Source organism: Drosophila simulans, chromosome X (assembly GCF_016746395.2).
Source record: "Drosophila simulans strain w501 chromosome X, Prin_Dsim_3.1, whole genome shotgun sequence".
NCBI lineage: Eukaryota > Metazoa > Arthropoda > Insecta > Diptera > Drosophilidae > Drosophila > Drosophila simulans.
The window spans coordinates 20,763,160-20,786,926 of NC_052525.2; the positions used below are offsets into that span (position 1 = coordinate 20,763,160).

General features: G+C 45.7%; 6 protein-coding genes across 10 annotated transcripts; 2 read left to right on the plus strand and 4 right to left on the minus strand.

The window, feature by feature from the left end:
* The first annotated feature begins 221 nt into the window (after positions 1-221).
* Positions 222-1,864, plus strand: LOC6726590 (26S proteasome regulatory subunit 8). The gene is made up of 3 exons (XM_002107504.3): positions 222-381; positions 444-588; positions 742-1,864. The coding sequence occupies exons 1-3, from the start codon at positions 364-366 to the stop codon at positions 1,794-1,796; spliced, it is 1,218 nt and encodes a 405-aa protein (XP_002107540.1). The 5' UTR covers positions 222-363; the 3' UTR covers positions 1,797-1,864.
* A 267-nt stretch (positions 1,865-2,131) lies between these two features.
* Positions 2,132-2,990, minus strand: LOC6726591 (acyl-CoA-binding domain-containing protein 6). Its single transcript, XM_039297862.2, has one exon. The coding sequence runs from the start codon at positions 2,988-2,990 to the stop codon at positions 2,259-2,261; it is 732 nt and encodes a 243-aa protein (XP_039153796.1). The 3' UTR covers positions 2,132-2,258.
* A 3-nt stretch (positions 2,991-2,993) lies between these two features.
* Positions 2,994-3,557, minus strand: LOC27206330 (SRA stem-loop-interacting RNA-binding protein, mitochondrial). 2 transcript variants are annotated; one of them, XM_016172280.3, is made up of 2 exons: positions 3,413-3,557; positions 2,994-3,330 (listed from the first exon to the last, which is right to left on the minus strand). In XM_016172280.3, exon 2 carries the CDS (start codon positions 3,315-3,317, stop codon positions 3,045-3,047), a length of 273 nt encoding a protein of 90 aa, XP_016040259.1. In that variant the 5' UTR covers positions 3,318-3,330; positions 3,413-3,557; the 3' UTR covers positions 2,994-3,044. The 2 variants fall into 2 exon arrangements, with proteins under 2 accessions (XP_016040259.1, XP_039153803.1); XM_039297869.1 differs by having other exon boundaries at positions 2,994-3,345; positions 3,413-3,528.
* Positions 3,558-4,262: 705 nt separating this feature from the next.
* Positions 4,263-8,187, minus strand: LOC6740277 (CTD nuclear envelope phosphatase 1 homolog). Of its 2 annotated transcripts, none has more exons than XM_016180760.3 (4): positions 7,246-8,187; positions 6,085-6,333; positions 5,817-5,999; positions 4,263-5,686 (listed from the first exon to the last, which is right to left on the minus strand). In XM_016180760.3, the coding sequence occupies exons 1-4, from the start codon at positions 7,342-7,344 to the stop codon at positions 5,495-5,497; spliced, it is 723 nt and encodes a 240-aa protein (XP_016040260.1). In that variant the 5' UTR covers positions 7,345-8,187; the 3' UTR covers positions 4,263-5,494. The 2 variants fall into 2 exon arrangements, with proteins under 2 accessions (XP_016040260.1, XP_016040261.1); XM_016180761.3 differs by having other exon boundaries at positions 6,085-6,342; positions 7,246-8,184.
* A 255-nt stretch (positions 8,188-8,442) lies between these two features.
* LOC6740276 (pyridoxal-dependent decarboxylase domain-containing protein 1) lies at positions 8,443-12,142 on the plus strand. Its single transcript, XM_016181161.3, has 6 exons — positions 8,443-8,713; positions 8,850-9,962; positions 10,029-10,307; positions 10,365-10,880; positions 10,940-11,133; positions 11,197-12,142. Exons 1-6 carry the CDS (start codon positions 8,603-8,605, stop codon positions 11,537-11,539), a joined length of 2,556 nt encoding a protein of 851 aa, XP_016040262.1. The 5' UTR covers positions 8,443-8,602; the 3' UTR covers positions 11,540-12,142.
* Positions 12,143-14,302: 2,160 nt separating this feature from the next.
* Positions 14,303-23,358, minus strand: LOC27208496 (protein tweety). Of its 3 annotated transcripts, none has more exons than XM_016184046.3 (8): positions 23,188-23,358; positions 20,955-21,237; positions 20,192-20,677; positions 19,364-20,127; positions 19,069-19,238; positions 18,236-18,247; positions 17,236-18,154; positions 14,303-16,568 (listed from the first exon to the last, which is right to left on the minus strand). In XM_016184046.3, the coding sequence occupies exons 2-8, from the start codon at positions 21,090-21,092 to the stop codon at positions 16,163-16,165; spliced, it is 2,895 nt and encodes a 964-aa protein (XP_016040264.1). In that variant the 5' UTR covers positions 21,093-21,237; positions 23,188-23,358; the 3' UTR covers positions 14,303-16,162. The 3 variants fall into 3 exon arrangements, with proteins under 3 accessions (XP_016040264.1, XP_016040263.1, XP_016040265.1); XM_016184045.3 differs by having other exon boundaries at positions 23,027-23,358; XM_016184047.3 differs by lacking the exon at positions 23,188-23,358 and adding an exon at positions 22,411-22,653.
* Between the last annotated feature and the right edge of the window lie 409 nt (positions 23,359-23,767).

Sequence of the window (23,767 nt, forward strand, 5' to 3'; positions counted from 1 at the left end):
GTCGAGTGCCCCGACTATCAGATACCCGTTACTCAGAGAAATATCGTAATTTACCATTTACTCTACGAGTAACGGGTAAAATTATATTCTACGAGTAACGCCGAGTTTTCTTACATTTACTTTTAATTGGTTACTTGGCACACTTAATTCGAAATCCTTAGCTAGGCTCCCCACCTAGCGTTTTTATCGATACCGATTACTCGATTGAATCGATAGTCCGCGTGCAGTGCGACAACGAGCATGTGCCATCTCGAAAAGCAAATGCCGAGTCATACAATAAAGACGAATTAATTCGACATCTTGCATTGTGATCCTTCAGTTTGACAAATAATAACAAATTAAAGTGCAAACAAGAATCGTAAGATGACGGTGACGAATCGGGTATGTGCATTTGAGTCCCCCAGCTTTTCCACCGCGAGAAACTAATGCTCATGTTTTCGCAGATGGAAATCGAGTCGGCCTACCAAAAAGGCGAGGGATTCCGGTCCTACTACATCCAAAAGATCGAGGAACTGCAGCTGGTGGTGGCCGAGAAGCACCAGAATTTGAGACGTCTACAGGCCCAGCGCAATGAGCTCAATGCTAAAGGTAAATGTACTACGGGATATGTATTACACATAGATAATGTCCATAGTTGGGTTAGCCTTACGATATAGAAAACATATAAGTCTGGTTCTTGGTCTTAATATCAAAGAATCTTTAAATTTGAGAAACCAATCCTAATTATCACGTCTTTTACAGTTCGGATGCTGCGGGAGGAGCTGCAGCTGCTCCAGGAGCAGGGTAGCTATGTGGGCGAGGTTGTGAAGCCCATGGACAAGAAGAAAGTGCTGGTTAAGGTCCATCCCGAGGGCAAGTTCGTCGTCGATCTGGACAAAAACATCGATATCAACGACGTAACCCCCAATTGCCGTGTGGCCCTGCGCAATGAGAGCTATACGCTGCACAAGATTCTGCCCAATAAGGTGGACCCGCTGGTCTCGCTTATGATGGTTGAAAAAGTTCCAGACTCCACATACGAAATGGTTGGCGGCCTGGACAAACAGATTAAGGAGATCAAGGAGGTGATTGAGTTGCCCGTAAAGCATCCAGAGCTGTTTGATGCCTTGGGTATTGCCCAGCCGAAGGGAGTGCTCCTTTATGGACCTCCAGGTACAGGAAAGACTTTGCTGGCCAGGGCCGTTGCCCACCACACCGAGTGCACCTTCATTCGCGTCTCTGGCTCGGAGCTGGTCCAGAAATTCATCGGCGAGGGTTCGCGCATGGTTCGAGAACTCTTTGTAATGGCCCGTGAACATGCCCCTTCAATTATTTTCATGGACGAAATCGATTCCATTGGCTCGTCGCGTATTGAGTCAGGTTCCGGCGGCGATTCCGAGGTGCAGCGTACTATGCTGGAGCTACTCAACCAGCTGGACGGCTTTGAGGCCACCAAGAACATCAAGGTGATCATGGCCACCAATCGCATTGACATCCTGGATCCCGCTCTGCTGCGTCCCGGCCGCATTGATCGCAAGATCGAGTTCCCGCCACCAAACGAGGAGGCGCGTCTGGACATCCTGAAGATCCACTCCCGTAAGATGAACCTCACGCGTGGCATTAATCTGCGCAAGATCGCCGAGCTCATGCCAGGTGCATCGGGTGCCGAGGTCAAGGGCGTCTGCACGGAGGCCGGCATGTATGCGCTGCGCGAACGTCGCGTCCATGTCACCCAGGAGGACTTCGAGATGGCCGTGGCCAAGGTGATGCAGAAGGACTCGGAGAAGAACATGTCTATCAAGAAGCTGTGGAAATAGGCGTTGATCGGCCATTGCAAAAGAACCCTTATTTTATATTCAATAAATACATCAGTTAGTAACATAAATGCATTGTTGTGTCATAGGATTTACTCCTTAGTCAGTACCCATAACCCAGTTATGGTCTTCACAGATAACTTTCGTTCAATTATATCTGAAGAATTGAATAGATTATCAGATTAGACGAGCAGCTTAGTAAAAAGTACACTGCACTGTTTTCAACAGGCTGCTTAATCAGAACAAAAAAAAAGAGGTCATCCATCTCTTTCTTTTTTAAGGATGACGTTTTTCGATGTCAATGATTCCTAAAATCCGAAAGGAAAGTACTTTCAAAATTACATTTATGTATGTATGTTTATTAAAGTTCCAAAGAACTTACAGGGGACTTGTCGGAGATTTACAATGGTTCACAACACCTTGCTGTTTTTAGAGCAAATGAGCACCGAACTTAAGATTTTGACATCAGGACGCGGATCCAGCGAGTCGTTCCCGTTCCGTTTGAAGCACCTGGCAGATCTGTTCATCGTCAGCCACGTCGTAACAAGTCTGTCCATCAGAATCGCGTAGCTCCAGGCTGGCCCGTAGCTCCAGCAGGCATTGGAGCGCCTCCAAGTGTCCACAGCTGGCGGCGTAGTGCAGCGGAGTCTGTTGCTCCGCATCTCGCTGATCTACACTGGCCCCACTCCGCACCAGGAACTGTATGATTTCGACGGCATTGCGATCGGTGGCCCAATGGATGAGCGCCATGCCATGCTCGTCCAGCTTAACCAAGTCACCGGGCTGCAGCAGTTCCCTCAGCCTTTCTAGATTGTTCTCCTTCACGTGGTCAAACAGGGTCTTTTCACTGTCCAAACGTTGGTCCTCCAGTGGGGCCGACTCAATGGAATGGACGACCCAACCTGGGTTGCGCCAGGACCGCCAGTTGGGTTGAAGCTCCTGCAGCTTCTGGACGTAGGCCTGCCGGGCAGCGGACTGGGACATTGTTCCCAGATTCCGCCATGCCTGCCACTTGCTCTTGGCCTTCAGTTGGAGCAGACCCGGACTTTGCTCCTTGCAGGGGCCATTCGTAGCCTGCTTGTAGTATCCGTAAAATATTAAAAGGTCCGCGGAACCAATGCTGGTCGACTGCTTGGCCACATGCTCGGTGGCAAGGTGGAAAAGCTCCTCCTCGGTATCCGTATCGCTGTCCGACATGTCAAAAAAAAAAATGCTGAACTTATAAACTAAATGACAATTAAGGTGGGGAATCTAAGATTTCTGTATGTTTAGGTAGTTGCCCTCCAGTATGTGCTTCTGCTCGTTTTCGATCTTCTCCAGCGCGGTCAAGCTGTTGAAGCTAACGAAGCCGTAGCCCTTGGAGCACCCCGTACGCTTGTCGAAGATCACGTTGGCGGACACCACGCGTCCGAACTCGCGGAAGTAGCCACGCAACTCCTGGTGGCCCACTGTCCACGGTAGATTGCCCACGAAAATGCGGTGCACTGATTTTCCCACTTTTGCTACAGCTGCGGCGGTGGCCATGGACTCGGTTTTGCTAAATGAGGGGAGACTTCGAGTTAAATATGGTTTTGTGCTTCTTCCGGCCAAGGCGATCTGGATTCCGGGCGACTCCTTACCAGTTGCGTTGCGTAAATACTGCTGCGTTTCTGTTTCACGGCAACTTGCTGTTTTTGTCGGAAAAGCGGGCGGTCATAACCTCAAAGTGACAGCTAACAGCACAGTGCGATACTCTACATGTCTCAGTACATTTGTTCATGTATGTAATCGATACTGCAGAGGAGTGCTCAGATTATTAATGAAATGTAATTAATTGGTTTGAAAGCCAATGTAATGATTTTTAAACTATATTACTCTTAAAATAATAAGTAATACAAATTAAATGCTTATGCCTTATAATTAAAACTATTGGTTTCAACAGATTTGTCTGTCAGAATCGATTTAATTTTAATCTATCGTGCTAATCATTTTTCTTAATGTCACATATTATTGTTCCAAATAGAGTATCAAATAGCTGATGTCCAGTAACCATAAGCTGCTTTCATTCATTATTTGTGCGCTTAACAGCACATATCCGCGCTAACAGGTTCTACTAGCAATCTGTAAAGCGACGAAGTTCTGTAGAACTGAAAGGGAGCGCCAAATTCAAATGACAGATCAAAGAAAACACAACTTTTTTCGATTTTGCATGATTTTTGTAATTTGTTTTATTTTTGTAATTCTTTTTCTGATTTTGTGTTCCCTTTCTCATTTATTTCATTACTCTTCAGTTTAACAAATTTGCTACCAACTACTTAAAATTAACAACATCGCACACGTATTTTACTCGTTTTCCTTGCAATAAACAAATATTGATTGTTTTAAATGTACAATACGATCAAAAGAACAATTGGATAAGGGTGGGGTTAGGGGTAAGGGCGTGTGCAAGCTTTTGTTGTTTAGTTTAGAGTGGTGTATTTATGCTTTTGGAAATAACATTAACTATGGAAGCAGTTTTCACGTGTTTCTTTATGTCTCTCGCCTAATTCCTCTGCTGCTGTCCGTAATATCCTGAATATCCTGTGATGCCTCGGATGATGTGCCACGATTTCTCAATTCTCAGACTAACTCGGTTCTCGTATAATTAGTGATTTGGCTCTCTAAACTCCCTATATATATCTGTCCCAGTCTGCGGCTCATTAACCTGATCTGATCCGATCCTATCAGAATTAATTTGATTTTTAATTCTTTTCGCTACTTGGCTCGCCTTACAAAATATAAATTTTGCCCTACTTGCTTGCTCCTCGGTTGTTGTTTACTTTAATAGTAGTTTATAGTTGTTGGTTTTTGCTTAGTCGTAAATTTATTTATATATATATGTATAAATATATAACTTCCCCGAAAGACAAAAATCTTATCCATAGAAAAGTGTTATGTTTGGTTTGCAAGCAATGAAACTCTTGAAGATCTTTCATCCGTTTAGTTTTGTACAGGAAACAAGGGCAGAACGTACGTAAGTCTATACAGAATCGGTTAGATCGGTTTAATAATTATCCATAATAATGATGTCCCAGTTAAGTTGCGTAATCAACTAATTTGTATAAATATAAGTATTTTGCTTCGTCTTGTTAGTTCGTATCTGCACAAAAACAACATCAGTGTCATAATAGTTAAATGTTATCATGGTATAGAAATTACAAGACTCTTGTTGTAAGTGGCCTTAGATTTAATTTACAATAATATGATATATATAACTTGACCAATTTGTTCTTTATGTTGTGGCTTCGCCCTTTGCTCAGCTTTACTTTCATACATATACTGTATACTGTATATATATACTTTATACTATATACTGTCTGTGTTCAAGAGTTTCTATTTGATATTATATCAAAATATACACGCAAAAAACAAGCGAAAAAATATGTCTAATAAAAATAGCTGGTCTCTACATATATGGACAAATATGCATGCATAATTAGATTGTTACAAAACTGTTAGTCTATACACAAAAGGACAAAAAACCATCGTTTACAAATCTCCCATCATTCATTTGACTCATTTGACTGAATGGTACAAATTGTAAATAATAATGAACAAATTCGTTAATGTGTCACAGCACCACCTTGTTTGTTGTTAATTTCAGAAGATATCCTCCCCACTTCGCTGGCCCTCAGTGCTCCTTCTAAATAGATAGACTAAACTAGCGACAGGCGGCCCACCTGCTACCAGAGGCGGTGCAGGTGCAAGTTCCTCGACAGCACCGATCTCACGTCGTTCGTGAACCTCAGCGCATCCAGCATGGGCAGCAGCGACAGCAGCGCCGTGTCCATCGGGTCTGAGAACCAACTCTTGATGGGTATGGCGTTGTTGGGAAAACAGCGATAGGCGCCGGGCGAATTGTCGATGATGAATATCTGCAAGGAACATAGGACAGTACATATTATAAATTTCACTTTAATTTGTAGTTGAATCTATCATTTCTTCTTCTTTATCGAATGGCAACTGATGGCTGGCATGGATGGAGACACTTGTTCCCGAGCTTACCCTATTTAGGTCACTGCAGATGGCCGACAGGTCTTTGGTGTAAGATCCGTAGTCGGGCGTGCAGTGTTGTCTGTAGTATCGCCTCCGGAGGATATTCCGTCCGTTGTCCAGCTTGTCTGCCACCGCCGCTCCGTAAATCTCCATGCTGGCCGTGAAGACCACCAGATCGTACCACTGCGAGACCTGCGGGCAGTAGGGCGTAAGTTAATGTCTTGACTTAAATGCGGGAGTACATCTATTTGTTTGGGCAATCCCGTCGGGAACTTACCACGTCCAGAAAGTAGTCCACATGCGGTCGCTTGTGTACGAAAAAGCGCACTGGATTCCGATCGATGGTCACTTTGACGGTGAAATCGTGCGGTGTGCCCGGCTTCACCGTATTCCGGGGCATCGCATTGTGATGGGAGTGGATCAGCGTTTCGTCCAGGTCCAGAACGAGGGTCTTGCGCTGCACCAGGCTCAGGCGGTGCCGCGAGACGGGTGACAGCGGGAAGAGTTCGTATTTAACCGGTTGATACTGGATAAACTGAGAAAGTTAATACATAATCAACGGAGCAGTACTTGAACGGCATTCGACATGGGGGGTTCATATGATGGGGTTGGTGGCTATGCGTCGCTACACTCTGTTGGGGTTGGGTTGCGGTGCAAGGGGATGCTAGAGGTGCTCAATGGGCCAAGATGTGGATTCAGCGCTATCTATGTACATGGGCATTACTTAAGCCTGTGGGAAAGTATAAGTAAGCAGGTCGAAGGTCAGTGCTTCTGCCGCGTCACGATTTCTGGCCGAAATCGCCGGCCCAGTCTGAGAGAGTATTGAAGGCGGGTGGTCGATAAGGCGGATGGCTGAACCATGGACAGCACTTCTGGGAGGAGTGGGGATTCGGTGGAACAAGCCCCATTAAACGTGTGGCGGAAAATCTTGATAGAGGTTTACTCTAAGACAGGTGTCGCTGACTAAGCGGTACCCAGCAAAAATATATGTAATTTCACAAAAATTGTGCAAATATTTAGGATTAAATATCTTGTATTCGTATATATTGAATGTTACTCCAAATTTGATAGGTCATATATTGGAGAAACGTAAATACAATTCAAAAATACAAATGAAACTATATTATTATTTTGGCAGATTTGCAGGTTCAAAGACCTAGAATATATTCATTAATTTTAAGTACGTTTCTATTCATGCAAATCTTCAGATAAATTTCCGGGGCAAACACATCCATACTCTCTGTGCACTCTAGCGAGTACTCCCTGTATAATTGAAAGTCTTATCAGTGCGGCCTTTTTTATTATTATTATTCTGTAGCAGTAGTACTTGAGGGCCGATCGTGGGAGCGGGTTGGGAATAATTTCGGCGTTTCGGGCGGGTAAAAATAAGACTTTTTTTTGTGATTTACTCATGCTTTCGGGCAATTTCAGTACTTACAGCTCGCACTTGGCGATTGAACATGAAACAAATGCATGTCCATACTTTTGATAGCAACAACAAAAGCGCACGGAATTTCATTTGCAGCAGCGAAATCATTTGAAATAATGTAACTCCTTGTACGGTGGTTTATTTGTTCGGGTCGATTAATTCGATAAGTCGACCACGATCCGCGATTGACCGCGGTGCGAGCGAGATGGCGCGACTTGCAACAGATTCCTCTTCTTTTTCCGCCTCCTGTACTTTATTTTTTTTTTTTTTTGCAACGAATTGTTGTTGTTTTTGATAACGCGCCGACAGCACACACCCACACACCTGCGGGCGCGCTTCACACAACACACACACACACAAAAAAAAAACCCGGAACAAAATCGATAACAAGGCTTTTAGATATTTTATTAGAAAAGTGTTTTCCTCAAACTTTTCCCGGTTTTTTACTTGGATTCACTTATTCACTTAGTTTTGAGGCCCCTTTTCAGGGGAAATGGAGGGGTATGGTCTTATTTCCAATTCTTTTCGGGCCTTTTTTATAGCTGGCGTCTGCTCTTCTTCTTATCGTTTGTTGTCTTGCACGCCACTGTGTGCGTATGTTGTTTTTTTGTATAGTTGATTTTATATTTTGGCAACTATCGCACCGATTTGGGAATAGATTTTGTTTTTGGTTGAGCAAAACGAATCAATTGATTGAGCTATTGCACTTTGATTGCAGTCGATTGCGAGGTGCGTTCGTCTGTATAGTACGACCTGACCATGGGCTGTTCATTACTCGTTGGCGGCTTGGCGTTTATTACATAAATATAGTTTGTCCGCGTTTCGTTTTTGTTTAATAAATTCCCACACTTATGCACACTCTCATGTTTATTCGATACTATCGCAGTTTCGCAGCATCGATGAGTTTTCCGCAACTATCGATGGCTGTGTAGTATGACCGTGCGGTGCTGTCTTCAAAATCGCTGAGACACAAACCGTGACACAAACCACTGTTAATACTTTGATATCTCCTCGTTCTAGGATACGATTAGGTCCTATGTATGTACGTCTGTGTGTGCTGCTACCCAACTTCTTTTAGTAGCGCGCATTATAAGGACATTATGATAGTTCTCCAACTTCCCTGCGACCCATGCCATCACCAGAACCATGGGCCGACAATCGCACACTATTTGCGATCTTAGTCAGCCGCACCCTCTACGGTCACACCATTCCACATCAGCCTCTCTTCCATCAACACACACACACTCACCCGCCCCACACATACACGCACACACACCCACCCATACAGACGCAGTGGCACGAAACGAAAACAATTATTTTGCATCGCAGGCGATAAGTTAAAAGTGATTTAGACCGCACTGAAACCATGTCAGCGGCTGGTAGATCGGAGGACGATCCCGGCCAGAGTCCACTCGTAGACCAAGAGCCGGATCCGGGCCAATCAACGCCAGCGGTGGCCGAAATAGCCGCTTCCAGTGTGAGTGTTTCGTGTTTTTCGCCCTGCTTCTATCTTTTTTTTTTGCTGACGACGACGGAAGACACGTCAACTTCTGGAGCGGTGTTGTTTACCTTGTCCACTATGCCGCCTAATTAGCCATGTCTTCGCCACATAGATTCGATCGGGCCTGGCGGAGCTGGAGCTGCGATCTTCGCAGGTGCTGCAGCGTTTAGAGAACGTTAAGGTGTCGTCCACGCCGGAGAGCCCACATCCCGTCGAGAACGAGGAGGAGGCTGGGGAGCGGGTGACCAGCGAGGACCTCCTGCCGGCGAAGCACCGCGTGCCCTCTGACATTCTTAAGTCGCTGGAGCAATTGGTTTCTTACACGGACAGCGACGATGATCCGGAGTTCCCGCTGCCCGCCCTGGATGACGTCTCCCACTTGGCTCTCATATCGCACAGCATTGTGGCCTATTTGTCGCACCTGGACCGCCAGCAACTGCTCCGGGTGACGAACAGCATTTCCGGGGACGCCACCCGTTGGTTGGGCACGCTGTTTCACTTTGCCCACCCGGCGAGCAGCTTCCATGCGGACAATGCAGACGCGGTGCTGCGTACGGTGCGACTGGCCATCGTCGCCAGGTGTCCGGGCTACTTGGAGGGTGGCATACCCGCCCTGGCGCAGCCTACGTTTTACATCTCGGAGAATACGACGCCGATGAGGCTGCACTACGCATGCCGCCAGTTGGGCATACCGCTGGAGGCCATCAAGGTCATTCCGGAGCACAGTCAGTCCGGGACAATGGATGTGACGCTGCTGCAAAAGCAAATTCAGCAGGATGTGGGCAATAACAGGACGCCGCTGCTGGTGGTCGCCGACATTGGAGCCTCGCTGTGTGGCTATGTGGACAACTTGCTCCGACTGCGGGACGTATGCAAGGCGCACAACATGTGGCTGCATGCCAGTGGTCATGGACTGGCCGCCTTGGTTTGCGCCCAGAATCAGGGCCACGTGGAGGAGGTACTCCACTCGATGGCCCTCAATTTGGGCAGCTGGCTGGGTGTGCCCAGTCTCCCCATCGTCCTGCTGCACCGCCCGCTGCAGAACAGCGCTCTGAGTGCCTTCGAATCCGATCCCATACTGTCGCGTCGTCTTAATGCCCTGTCCTTGTGGACCAGTCTGCAGGCGCTGGGCCGGAAGGCGATTGCGGAGCGGCTGCATGTGGCCTTCCAGACGTGCAGTATTCTCTTCGAGATTGCCTCCAAGTGCGAGGGCATCCGGGTGTTGGTAAATTATTGCACACACGTTTATGGATAATGTTTTTAGTTTACCCAAGGACCTTGGCATTTTCAGAGCCATACTCCTGGAGCGCAGACCGGAGCCTCTTTGTCGGACGTCATTCAGAGCCCCTTCGATGTGCAGGCGCTTTTTGATGCCGCCGCCCCCGTGGTCGCCTATCAGTTCGACGGCAGCACCACCATTCCACTGGGCGGGAGTGTCTCCTCCGCCGCCGCCGCCTCTGACCGGGAAACGGCCGAAGGTCTCAAGCCGCTGGAGAAGATTAACAATGCTTCCTACTTCGACCGGCTCAACTCCTGGCTGGGTCAAATCTTGCAACGCGACTGTCCCAATGTATGGAGCGTTAATTAATCACCCCACTATATGAGCCTAATCACCATGTTCTTCCAGTTTGACTTTGAGGTAATTGAACACCCGACGCACGGCAGCTGCATCCGCTACTGTCCGCTGGAATTGGGGTTGGGTGAGCAGCCGCCGAGCTCCGAGAACCTGGAGAGCTTCGCTCAGAGCTTAGATGCACATGTGGACATCCTGCGCGCAACCATCAAGCACAAGGCACGGTTCATTCATCTGGTGGAGCGCAGCGAGGTGCTGCGCCTCGTTCCACTGCCCGAATGGGCGGGCATGGGCGGCGTTCGCTTCGTGCCCGAGGGCTGGGAGTCCCTGCTGACGGACCAGGCCAAAACAGAGCTAAACAAGCTCAACATCGACCTGGTGGAGGCCCTGAAGTCCACGGACAATGCCTTTTCACTCGGCGAGGGCACCGATGGCCTGATTTGTGTGCGATTCGGAATGGTCACCCACGAAACGGAGGTCGAAGAGTTGCTAGACTTGGTGGTCACGGTGGGCAAGAGCGTCCAGGAAAACTCGCGGGTATTGGACACCATGTCGGAGATTGTTAAAAAGGTTGGCTACCACCTCGTGCTGGATTAATGTAACATGTGTTAATTTATTTGTGCACTCAGGGCATCGAGGCGGTTACCGCAGATCTGCAGCGCGAATCGGAGGAGAAGCTCTGGCAGGAGGGCATCCTGCGCCACGTGCCTGTGGTGGGACGCGTCTTCAACTGGTGGTCCCCACCGGCCAAGGAGTCGGGCATCAAGGGGCGGAGCCTCAATCTCACCCAAGGTGTTGTCGAAAGCACCGAGAACATTTACAAGTGGGTTCCCAAGGTCGTTTGATATAGTGTCCTGGCTTAATGTTCATCAATCTTACTCCAAAGGTACCACATGCAGATGACCGGAGCGACTGCTCATCAGTTGCCAGCGAATCGTTCGCCTCCCACACCCATGGTGCAGACGCCCGTGGGCGCGCCTGCCTCGCCGCCCGTCTTTCCCACGGTGGAGCCCGTGCCCGGAAATGGAAACGGATCCGGATCGAGCGAGGGCACGCCAGTGCAGTCGGGCGAAGCTTCGGGATCGATGCCAGCAGCCCCGGTGGCGACTCCGTCTGCGGCGCCGACCCAAAACCATGTGGATCATGCCCGCACCGTCAGTCAGAGCAGTGCCGCCTCGTCCAGCGTTCCGGAGCTAGTGGCCGCCAGCAGTGCAATTAACAATAACTAACAATAACACAAGTACGAGTATACTGCAAAATTAACAATTGCTGAACAGCAGAGGAAAACACTTAGATCAAGGCAGAGCCAGCAATATGGATTTCACAGTGGGAGAGGCCTTAAAAGCAGCAATATCAAACAAGGCTTGAACAGAACAGAAACAGAAACAGAAACGCGTAGACAAAAACTGGACAGATTACCATATATGGACGGCTTTATTTCCACTTTCCCTACTTAAACGAAAAGAATTCCAAAGAGGATGATTGTTCGCCCGAAAAAATGAAAAGATGATGATGATCCAATTGAATTGCTTTTATGTATTTATATGTATATGGCTATTTCTATGATCTTTTATATATCTCTATTATATATTATATTATTTTACCTTATACTTTGCTCCCACCATTGTTGTTGATTACGATCAGAGGGAAATGTGCGGAACTTTGTCCCCTTTTCGCTTTTATTTTTTTGTAATAACCTAACTTAACTCTTTGCCTTATTTATTATTATTCAGATGCAAGTACCTTTGAGAGACATAATATATATAGGCAATTCTTCAATGTTCAATTGTGCGAAGCAATAAATTGCGCTATTCTTATTCGTTAAGCTAAGTGACAGCAAACTAAAGAAATTAAAGAAAACGAGCAGAAAGATAATAATTAGATGACAAAATATATTTATTATACAAATTGCTGCTATAAGAAAATATCTGCACAAAATATGATAAAAGGAAACTATACAAAATAAAATGTAAAATCATTTAGAAAGAGAACGCATGTGTTTCTTTCCTTTCGCTCTAAATGGTAATGGTAATAATCTCTCCCTTTTAGTTGTATTTTCCTGAACTTTTTAAAAGTGTTTTTTTTTTTTAATTCTTATTTGTTTTTTTTAGTAACGTGACTGTGTGAAGTTTTTGGTTTCATACACCAAACTTAACTCGATAGTTTCCAAACTTTTAATCCGATTTTCTCAACAGTTTTTTAAAAATCGAAAAATTTACAAATTTTGTAGAATTTACTTCGTATCTCAAATTGAATAAGAAAGATGATGGTTAAACTTATGATTTTATGCAAACAAGATGCTTTTTAGACACAAAAACTCTCTTACATGTTTAAAAAATAGTTTTGAATAATTTTCGCATTGCTTGAAGATTTTTATGGTTATCAAAAGTTGCTTTTGTGTGGTTACATACTTACACAAGTACTGATAGTTTTTATGACCATATTCACACCTTTATCATTCGTCACACCATTGGCGGCCCCCATTAAAAAACAACAGTTCTCCATCTAACTAATGCAATTAAATTTTATATTTTTATTTTATTTAATATTTTTGTTGGATGTTTTTTAGCGCTTTACTTTGCCGCTGCTTGCTTTTGAATGAAATTCCTCCCGACTTCGCGCCTTTCGTTACGCGACTCATTTCGATTTGCGCATAAAATATGTTTTCATTCCAGAAATTTGGTTTCACCCGCTCATTGGAACAATTCCGAGAAGCTGACGGGGCAAAAGTGGTTTCTGGAACACACTTATTAGTTGTATTTCGTACTTCTTACAAGAGTTTTCAAACTGTTCGCACGATTCGCTAGAATCGCCTGTGTGGTTCATTTTGGTTTTACTCGTTTATAAATATGCCACTAAGCGCTTCGATTTATGCCTCTGGTCTTTACATTTCATTAACTATGCATACAATATATTTAAATATATATGTTGTACAACTCGATCTTCTCTCGTCTTATTGCCGCTGTCGCCGAGCTTTCGAAAAAAATGTGCGAATTTCGTTTTGAATCTCCTGTTGGCCTTTTCCCGGATTTTGTGTACTTCGAGATCGGCGCACCTATGTATTTTGCGTTATTCTTAAGGATTTTCTTTTGTAATAACTACAACGCGTACGATGACAACATTTAACACAGAAATATATTTACGAACTAATTGTGTTATATTTATATGTACGTGTACGTGGAATTCCGATCTGGGCCCGGAACTCCCATGACTCCCAAACTTTGCCTCTCAAGGGGATTCTTCGGAGCTTTACCATCTACTAGTATAATTCGGTACTGCTCATGGGGATTGGGCGATCCTTAAAGGATTCTTACAGGATTACGATTCGATTCGGTTTGGTTTCGTGACGAAGGACCCCTTGAGACGACTGTTGTTCGATTTGTTCGTATTTCGTTTGTTGTTTTTTATAACTGGTAATTGTATAATAAGCGAATAAAAAACTTGATTAGTTTGTTCCGATCTCTCTTTACAGCGTCTTTACATATTTACTTTAAAAATGCGATTGAGCCAACTTCGATCTGAGTCCCGATTGTTAATATCTTACAGTTGATCATTTCAATGGGGGGATCGCTCTAGTTGGGGCTCGTTAGGTGTATGTATGTATGTGTATTATGGCTAGATTAATCGATTGATTGATCGATCGGTCGATCGATCGATTTGGGCGATCCCTTGATCGATCGATCGATTGGTAAATGTTGAGAACTTCGCTGTGTGGGCAGTGTTCGGATGCGACCCAGTTGGTTGGCCACCTGGCGTCCACTGAAGTTGGCCTCCGGGAATCGCTCTAAAATGCTTCGATTATTCTTGCTGCGTGTTGCTGGTATATAGTTGTCGATAGGCTTAAGTATCTTGTTTATAACTATTTTATAATATCTATTCGTGTATATATCGCGCGTGTATATATATCTATATAACTTTGTAGTTCGCTTGTTTCTTGTCATGTCGCTTTTAATTCGGTTTTTTTCGGTTCGTTTTTTCGGTTTGCGTTCTTTGGCGATTGGGGGGAGGGGGGGCAGTACTTTGTGTTTGTTTCATATTGCTATCGGTTTCATGCCAAGTCAAATTGTTCATCTCTCGCCTCGTCTAGTTGGTTACTGATTACGCTAGTACTATGCATGCCTTTCGTTTAGCTACTAAATATACAGTTAGCCCACTAAGTATCTACATGTATCATCGTTAGTTTAGGTTTAATAAATGCATTCCATGTTAAGCTTAGGTTAAATACACAATAAAATCGCGGGCTCGAATCCTCGACCGATTCAGCCCGCCAGTCCCGGACGATCCCATCGCATCCCACCGCATTCCATCCAGGCGAGGGCATCGTCCGCAGCACAACCCAGACCCAGGACAGAGTCGAGCACTAAACGGGGAATCCCCTGAATGGATGTGACCGGGGATGGGCAGTGGTTGGGTTCGGGGTCTTAACAGTAGCAGTACGAGTCCTTGGGTGCTTAAGTAACTCCAATCCTTCAACTAACGTGGGTTTGGCATACTCGAGGTTATATTGGTTCGATTCGCTTGCAACGTAAGTGGGGATTGTTTCATCCTGGCACTGCTAAGCGATTTGTGAACATCTATGTAGGATTAGGTATAAATGCAGTCAGTGAGGAACTTAGGCCATGAAAATAGGTACAAATAAGCATTCACATCCGCCATGTGTCCGGATTGAAACATAGGTCTAACGAAACTTGGAATGACTAGAGGTTATCACACATGTGAAGTTTTAGGAAAGTTCGTTATAGATAGAACAAATGACTAAAAACGAAAAAGAGCGGTGCCACGAATATCTCCAGACTCAAAAAACGACTTTTCAATATATATAATGTAGTCTAATCTTAAATATTTTGTCCGGATTCTTGTCTGATGGAAAATGAGCAATTCCTAGTTACGAGTAAAAGTATTGATTAGACAAACCAAAAGGCTAGTAAGAACCTGCCACGCCCATTTGCCCATCCATTCAGTTGCCCGTTTTCTACTTAAAAATTGACTCCCGTGACAAGTGCCTAAAAATCTTTCTAACTTTTCTACTACAGTTCGATTCTAGAACTTATGAGCTACGATCCGAATTCGATTTGAATATTTGGTGGTTGCTTTTTTAGGTTCAAGTGTCGGTCTTTCGATTTCGGTATGCTTTTCAATTCACTTTCTCTTCATTTTTCTGTTTTTTGTTGTAGAGGATATACAATTTATATATTTTTGTAGATTAATGTTGTATAATACAGTAAGTTAGCCCCCGTAAAATTGTTTCTTCGGACAATTTAGCGCTTTAAAATTGGTAAAAATATGCTATTATCAAAAAGGAATAACCGTGTCCTAAATGGATATATATATGTATGCATATATGTATATATATATTTATATTTATATATATATATATATATATATATATTATATATATGTATATATATATTTATATACATGTATATGTATATTTATATAAGTAATAGATCGCTGATATATGTTACACGTGTCCGTCCATCTGTCCGTCTGTCCGTCTGTCCGCCTGCGGGTATCTAGTATCTGTGCCTCAATCCTTCGAGTCGCCTTGCTCGGAAAGTTCGGGTATAGTTCGGTGTATAATATGTACAAGAGTCGAAAAGCAGGATTCCGGTCTAGAATACGATTACGATACGATACTGTACGTTAAATGCAACAAATCAAGAAGGAACACTCGCCGCTCCAGCAATCCTTAGTCCCATTTCCCCGATTCCCTCGATATATGTATATCTATCCTACATCCGCCCCAGTCCTAGGAAGACGCCCCAATCCCAAGTCTTGACCAATTCCCGTCTCATATATCCTGCCTGCCCGCCTTCACTGGGCGTTGTCGGGGTGTGTCAGCAGTAACCATCTTACAGCTCCGTCACCGCATAGTTGCTTTCGTCGGTTATCGCTGGCGGCGGCGGCGGCAGATCATCATCGTCGTCCACCGCTCCTCCGCCGCCACCGCCTACGCCTCCACCGCCTCCGCCATTGTGCAGCACCTTGCCATTGGCCGCCGGTCCTGCTCCCATTCGGGCCTTTGTCGCCTCCGTTTGCGCTTCCAGCGGCGGCGGCGGCAGCGAGGTGTCCTCGTTGGCGTTTGCCCCGCCTCCTCCCACAACAGCTCCTCCATTCTGCAGACCCGACGGCACTCCTCCGTTGGACTCGTTGAGCGGCTGGGCGACGGGCGGGGGCGGCGAGGTGGGCGTGCCAATGCGCGGCGGCGGAATCGCCTTCATCTGGGGCGGCAACTTCATCGGTGGACGCTGCAGGGTCCTGGACGGAGGGAGAAAATTCAGATTGAGATATCAGTGCAAGGCAGGTAAAGATGTCGTTTAAAACAGCGTAGTAGATGGAAAAAAGGCACATTTTCTTGAAAACATGAGAGAAGGCTCTACTTCACTTTCTCGACTATCGTATACCCGTTACCCAGCTAGTGCGAGCGAGATGGTGGTGTGGAAACAGAAAGATATAATTTGCTGGGCAATAAGGTGGTCTGGATGAGAGGGGCGCGGCAACGTTCAGAAACTAAATTCAAAATTAAAAAAAAAAAATAGTCTAAAATGTCTAGCTTTAGAGATCTTGCAATTTATACGGACAGATTAACGGACAAACGGAAGAAAGTCCTTCCTTTCTTCTAAAAACGAAATTAATAGGATGAAAAAGGAATGTTGGTATTGGTAATCTAAGATATCTTTGTAACATACTAGTTTTCTGAATTTAGACATTTAAAATAATAATAATAAACACTTAAAAAATAAATAAAATTTATAATAAAATAATAATAAGTACATTATGTATTATTATGTTGTTGAATATTGTCTATACTTATTAATAGTTAATAGAATCAAACCATTATCATCATTTAAACCATTCTTAATGCACTTATGATCAGAATTTAGAGATCTCTTTTCGTGCACCATGGCATAAAAGCAACACCTACTTGGAGTAGTTTTGGTGGTGGGCCTGCTGACGCTGCTCGTAGATGGACTCCACCTTGGGCTGCTCCGCATCTTTGGGGATCTCCGGCAGTGGGCAGTTGAGAATCGATGGCTTGTACTTGGGATCAAACTTGCCGCCCTGCCGCAAAGTGGAGCACTTATAGATCTGCTTGTCCCGATCATAGATGGCGGTGTCCATGGCCGTGCTGATGGGCACGACATCCGATTCGTTTGGCTGTTGCTGCTGATGGTGTTGCTGCTGCTGTTGCTGCTGGTGATGTTGCTGCTGATGGTGCTGCTGCTGCTGGTGCTGCTGCAGCTGTTGCTGGTGCTGCTGCGGGGACTTGAGCTGATGCAGCTGTTGCTGCTGCTGCGAGGGGGGCGGGGGTTGCTGCTGTTGCTGATGCAAGCTGGGTGGATGCTGGTGCGCCGGTATCTGTGGGCCGCCCTGGCTGTTCTGGCGACGCATTGTGGCCAAATTGGATACATATATGGAGCCCTGGCTAACAGCAACTAGCGGCTGATAAATGGAGTGGGGATTGCCATTCGCCGCCAGTTGGGGCGCCAAATGCGCCGGAATCTGCTGGTAGATCTGGCTCTGGCCCGGCCCCAGATGATGCGGCGCGTGGTGGGCCGCAGTGGTATAGGTGCCGTATTGCTGCGCCTGCTGTTGGTGGTAGATCGCATGCTGGTGCTGCACTGCAGCGGCCACGGCGGCAGCCGAATGCGAATGCGGATGCTGGTGCGGATGGGGATGCGGATGCTGGTGGGGATGATGGCAGTAGATGGGCTGTGGTCCTCCCAGCTGTTGCTGTGCCTGCTGCTGTTGCTGCTGCGCCTGCTGCTGCTGTTGCTGTTGGGCGGCCTGCGTGGTCGGCGGCATGTTGGCGGCGGCGTTTGCTGCTGCTGCGACTGCTGCTGCTGCGGGGGGTGGCGACGGTTTTCAGTAAAAGTCATTCGCTTCCAATGTCTTGCATTGTTTGCTTAGGGTTGCATATTTACCATTATTGGGACCTACAAAAATGCACACACACAACGATTAGCAATAGGCGCGGGTTGGACGAAGGATGTGGATGTGGACGTTGGATGCGGATGCAGGATGCAGGGTGCAGGTGGTCGGCGATGGCGACGATGGTGTGGTCATGGAGCGGGTCGATGGATGGGCGCGGGAATTTAGCATGGAATGAGATTATATAGAAGAATATACGTGATGAGAGCGAATTGAGCGGTTTGCCGTTGCCTTACAAATATTTGAAACGGTTGCGAATCGGTTCAGTATCGGTTATTTACTTTCAAAGTTCGACCAAAAAGGATATGAACCGATTTAAACGCTTATTGTTTATTTATTCTCAACGTTGCCTGAATTTTATAAATAAAATGTATGCCATTTTACATTTTACATATCTTACATTTTACATATTTTGCTTATTTACGCCACAAAATAATTTAATTTAAAACTTTACTAAATTGCGCAACATTTTTCTATTTGATTTCCAGCTCAATTTCGTCTTCGGGCTTAATACACATATGGATACTAAGATTGATATAAATATGTACATGTACACTGTGATAAAAAGCGCCCCACTGAAAGCTATTACAAATTTAAGAATAACAAGTACTAATATTTTTAAAATTCATACATAATAAACCAAATGTTTGTAATGAATAAAGCTCAAATTCTTTGAGTAATATCTTTGAAATCTTGGTTCTTTTGGTTTCAATTTAGTTTATTTGTGGCTCTTCAGCTAGGCGGTTTTTTCTTCAGTGTAAGTTAGATAGAGTAGTGGGCGTGTGTTTCGAGTTTCGGGAGTGGGTGGTGCGGTCTCCCCACTTACCGGTCATGTGGGTGGGGCTGTGGTTATGCGATGGCAGCCGGCCGAGCGTGTGTGTGCCCATGGCGCGCATGTTCTGCTGGATGTGGGCGTGGGCCATCATCTCGTGCTGCTGGCGCTTGCTGGGATGCTGGAGCGTGTGGGAGCCGCTGATCACCGGCGGACTGAAGTGCCTGGAATGTCAGATATGGCGCAAGAGCAGAGAAAACGGGACGAGAGAGAACAGAGAAAGAGAGATCGAGAGAATGGAGGCGGGAATCGGGCGGGACGGGTCACGAAGGGATCTTCTAAAACGTACCCATTATGATTTCGCGGCAATGTCCTGGCGGCGTTCATCATCTGCTGGTGGTTCTGCGGTGCCGGATGCGAGATATACGACGGCTCGTCAACCTGGGCATAGTCATTACGTTTCCGTATATAAATCCACGTGTGCGAGTCCACCCACACCATGATGGTTAGCAGAATGGCGGCAATGAAGCTGGCTATCAGCATCAGTACCAGTCCCAATAATCCTCCCTCGCAAAGTCCTCGAGCGGCGGCCAAAAAATTGTGATGCACTGCCTTGCAGTCCACGAGCGCCGTCAGCTGGGTCAGCAATCTCTCACTGCTATTCAGATCCGCATTTACAGCACCAAGCTTGGGCTGCAGCCCCGAGGACTTGAAGAGCACCAGCGATATCTTCATAACCGTGGCCATGGCACTGCGAGCATTGTTTAGGGAATTCTGCGATTCCCTCAGGCGTTGGGTAAACGGATTCGTGTGGCCTGGTTCGCATTGGGTGTAGTGCAGCAGCACATTCGTGGGCAGGTCTCTTGGTGCCGTGGACACCAGGAAGTCCGCTGGGGAGATGCACAGATCGCCGACAGCCACCGAGGAGGAGAGATACAGACCGGACATGAGCCACGAACCGGTGACGGCTAGCAAGCCGCACACGCTGAACAGGATTAGGGCGCATCGCGAGTGCCGGGCCACGCCCACCAGCAGCACGGCACACAAGACAAGTAGCAGGGCCAAGGTGGCCACCGTGCCCGGCCAGCGGATCAGTTCCCATTGGTCGCCACGCTATTGGGATATGGGATGCAAGTTTAATCAATTTGGCAATACAATGTGTATGTAAAGTGCCTACCGTGAGGAAGTGCGTCATGGAAATGCCCATCAGGGGTCGTCGGATATCGCTGGCCGCATTGGTGGCTAGGGTAACATTTCCCTGGACAATATTGAGCGACACAAAGAGCTTGGAGAGGGCCGTTTGGTTCGACACCGGCTGATCGAAGATGTCCGCCAGTTCCACCAGCTGCGGCCGTATGCGATTCGTCAGTGTGTTCTCCAAGATGTGCGTCTGATTGCGGATGGTCGTGACCAGATTGTCCACCTTCCTGCCCGCCGTCAGCACCTCCAGCAGTCCGTTGTGCAGATCATCGTTTCCGTATAGTCCCAATCCAATCGCCGCGCAGCACATCACCGTCACAATGGACAGGGCCACCTTCAGGCTAGTGATCGAGTGGGCTGGCCGGGGCTTCCGGTCACAGCAGCGGGTCATGAGATAGAAGAGCAGTCCCAGCAGCGAGACGATCAGCAGGGCAGCCGGAACCGAGCCCAGAATGCCCAGGCTCTATAAGAGGAATCAAGGAGAGTGACGATGTAGAGCGATTTACCAGCCAACTTACAAAAACAACACATATATTATTTACCAAATAATAAAAGATACGATTCGTGATTCAATAGTATCTTTGAGATATATTGGAAATTATTGCAAAAACATAAGTGTACTGATAACTTTATACATCATATTGAAAACTAATTTTTTAACACTCGAAATCTTTGAAACATGCGAAAGTTAGTAATCGATTCACCATTAAAAAAGGATTTTTAAGAGAGAGTTTACTCACCTCCAGGTAGATCTCATCGTTGGGCCGGAATGTGCTGTTGATTTTGTGGAACGTGATGTTGTAGTGGGGCAGGGCGTGGAGTAGCTTCGCTATCACCGGCACCTTGTACTGGTCCGTGAACTCGTGATAGTCGCCCATCCTGGCCTGCTTTCCTCGGCTCCTCCCCTTGTGGAATCGGAATGTGTTCCTGCTCTTCCTGTCCTTTGTTGCTCCTGGCGGTTTTCCTTTCCCTCGTTACAGCTGCGTTTTCCTGCTACGTGCTCTCAGGCCTGAGTTTCCTAACCTTTTGACACCAAATCCAAATTGGAGAAAGGGTAAAGGAAAGGGGGAAAGGGATATTAAGTAACCAGAAGTGAGCGTTTCTTAATTAGTTTATATGCATATGCTCTGAGGCCTCGAAAGCACTTTCTGTAATGAACGCAAGCCGATGAAATCTGACAGATAGCCTATATTCGCTTTTCAAAACATTTACAATCACTGAAGTTTAGTTAATAGATTTCACGTGTGACAGATAACGAATTGACCTTAAGAAGGGCTTTTTGATTTTATGTTAAAAGCGCTAATTGTTACAAAGCTACGAGGAGGCTTTGATAGAAATAGAATGATAATTTATAAAACAGAGCGTTTGTTAACAAAAACGTTGCATACAAAGCGGCATAACAACTCTACACGCACAGAATTTGAAATGTGCACACCGCAAAATCACGCGATTTGTGGGCGTGGCAAAGTTTGCAATGCGTTTCGTCAATGTTTTTTGTTAAAAATCCTAAGTTCAGACGGACATGACTGATTAATTGGTATATCTAGTGATCCGGACGAAGAAATTGTTTATGCACATACATACATACATATGTATATTCCTTAAGGAGTCGCAAAACGCAATATAATCTTTTCATTCTGCAAAGAAATATGTGGATATAATCCAAAAACAGCTGTGCACTCGGGATTACGCTATTAATTTTATAGACCATCTATTTAGATCATCTTATTGTTCATATCGTCCGTGTTACGTTGCAGGTGTTTGTTTTAGATAAATTGAGCACAATAAGATGCATGGTAAATAACCGCGAACTCATGAACTACGTGATAATTTCTCGGATACACTGAGATATGAAAAAAGAAGCTGTCTTGTCTTCCTCTTCCGCCTGCTCTACAAGGATCTGCGATTTCGATTTTAACCCCACTTTTTGGCATACTCGAACTAACGGCTCCTGCATGTACACACACGCACACCCATACATACACGAGTATGTGGGCGTGCATGCGTGGGCATGGCCTTAATTGCTCAATAAGTAGGTTGCCCCACACTTTCGGGCACTTTTCAATTAAAAAACAAAGCCGCGGGCGAGCCGGTGGATGTATTTGAGCTGTGTACTTATTCCGTTAAATGAACTAAATGAACTGCGCGAACGCGGATGTTTTTATTTTCCAATGCTTTTCCCCCAATTCATTTTACTTGATTTCGGATTGAGGACGAACGATGCTGCCCAGCGCAATAGCAATTTTGTTCACTTGTCTTCCTCTTCCTGCTTCGTCCAGTGCAGCAACAACACCAACACCCCCAGCAGCAGCAGCAGCAGCAGCAACGGAGAGGCATGGCAAAGAGGCGACAGCGAGTGTGCGAGTAACGGTCACGCGGCTGCGCGTGCGTTTGTATATCTATTGATTAAAAGTTCGCTCCGCTCCGGCCACTGCTTCCCCTTCCCCTTCTCCATATCCATCCCCATCCTCGTTTTATCCTTATTTCTTTTGGCAGTTCTCTCGTAATTGCTGCGCCCACTTTCCGCCGCCCCGCCCACATCGCTTCTGCTGTCGCCCCCACCCCGCCCCGCAAACGCGCACACACCAACTGCAAAGTGCGTTTGCGTTTGTACAACGGCAAATGCAACAATAACACACGCACGCATACATCCACACAATAACGGAATAAATGAAATTCGCCAACAATTTGGCGTTCGAGCAAGTGACGAACGACGCCAAATGAAAACACTCCCTTTTTCGGGGGTACACAATTTTCCACAACAAACAAAGCCTAGTGCCGAGTGTATCGGCAAAAAATTCGAAATTATTACTTTTTGCTGCACTATTTTCAGTTGGCATTAATTCAATTAATTTGTCGTATTTCTGGCGTATCTATTAAATTTCATTCAGGTTTGTATTGTTTTTGAGGCTAGGTTTGATTTTATGTTTTTGCTATATCGGTGCAAAGGCAACAAAACACACGAGCGAGGACCTTCACATTCCGAAGACTGGGCAAAGTATGAAAATTTCGTGTCGTTCAATTTGGTCACACCCTCTGGATTATGCTCACGATACGATGTTGCTGTTTTTTTCGCAGGACGAAAAGGACCCTTCGAAAAACCCGAACCCCATCCAGTGTGACCGCCTTGAGCAAGCTAACATACACCGAGACGTTCGGCTCTCACAGATCAGCAAAAAGGAATTTATTATATTTAAGACTTATGGCTCATATCAAATGTATAGTTAACCAAATTTAGTTTTCAAATTATACTTCTAAGTGTACTTCAATTTATTTAAATACTTAAAAACAAAAACCTTGGTTTCGATCACTTACTTCGTTAGTTTTCAATGTGTCATTTGTAAATCCATAGGACTATTTGAAACTAACGGCTTTGTTTTCAAAAAGGATCAAAAACTCCAAAACTTAAGTCGCTTTTAGATAGGTTCCGGGAATTCACAATAATTTGTAAATTAACCACACCGTTTTTAGACATTAACGGTCACACTCGACTTAAGCCCGTGTAATACAGTGGTGGACGTACCGTTAAAAGCCATTCAAAATTAATATTCGA

What these genes read in the sequence shown, in the direction of transcription:
- LOC6726590 (XM_002107504.3), top strand. An exon ending in CAATGAGCTCAATGCTAAAG is followed by an intron (nt 589 to 741) that starts GTAAATGTACTA and finishes CGTCTTTTACAG; the next exon opens with TTCGGATGCTGCGGGAGGAG.
- LOC6726591 (XM_039297862.2), bottom strand. Translation starts at nt 2,990, where the DNA reads ATGTCGGACAGCGATACGGATACCGAGGAGGAGCTTTTCCACCTTGCC.
- LOC27206330 (XM_016172280.3), bottom strand. Translation starts at nt 3,317, where the DNA reads ATGGCCACCGCCGCAGCTGTAGCAAAAGTGGGAAAATCAGTGCACCGC.
- LOC6740277 (XM_016180761.3), bottom strand. Translation starts at nt 7,344, where the DNA reads ATGATTTCGCTGCTGCAAATGAAATTCCGTGCGCTTTTGTTGTTGCTA. An exon ending in TGGACTACTTTCTGGACGTG is followed by an intron (nt 6,000 to 6,084) that starts GTAAGTTCCCGA and finishes TACTGCCCGCAG; the next exon opens with GTCTCGCAGTGGTACGATCT. An exon ending in TCTGCAGTGACCTAAATAGG is followed by an intron (nt 5,687 to 5,816) that starts GTAAGCTCGGGA and finishes TGTTCCTTGCAG; the next exon opens with ATATTCATCATCGACAATTC.
- LOC6740276 (XM_016181161.3), top strand. Translation starts at nt 8,603, where the DNA reads ATGTCAGCGGCTGGTAGATCGGAGGACGATCCCGGCCAGAGTCCACTC. An exon ending in GCGAGGGCATCCGGGTGTTG is followed by an intron (nt 9,963 to 10,028) that starts GTAAATTATTGC and finishes TGGCATTTTCAG; the next exon opens with AGCCATACTCCTGGAGCGCA. An exon ending in TGTCGGAGATTGTTAAAAAG is followed by an intron (nt 10,881 to 10,939) that starts GTTGGCTACCAC and finishes TTGTGCACTCAG; the next exon opens with GGCATCGAGGCGGTTACCGC.
- LOC27208496 (XM_016184046.3), bottom strand. Translation starts at nt 21,092, where the DNA reads ATGGGCGACTATCACGAGTTCACGGACCAGTACAAGGTGCCGGTGATA. An exon ending in ACGATGAGATCTACCTGGAG is followed by an intron (nt 20,678 to 20,954) that starts GTGAGTAAACTC and finishes TTCCTCTTATAG; the next exon opens with AGCCTGGGCATTCTGGGCTC. An exon ending in TTGCCGCGAAATCATAATGG is followed by an intron (nt 19,239 to 19,363) that starts GTACGTTTTAGA and finishes CTGACATTCCAG; the next exon opens with GCACTTCAGTCCGCCGGTGA.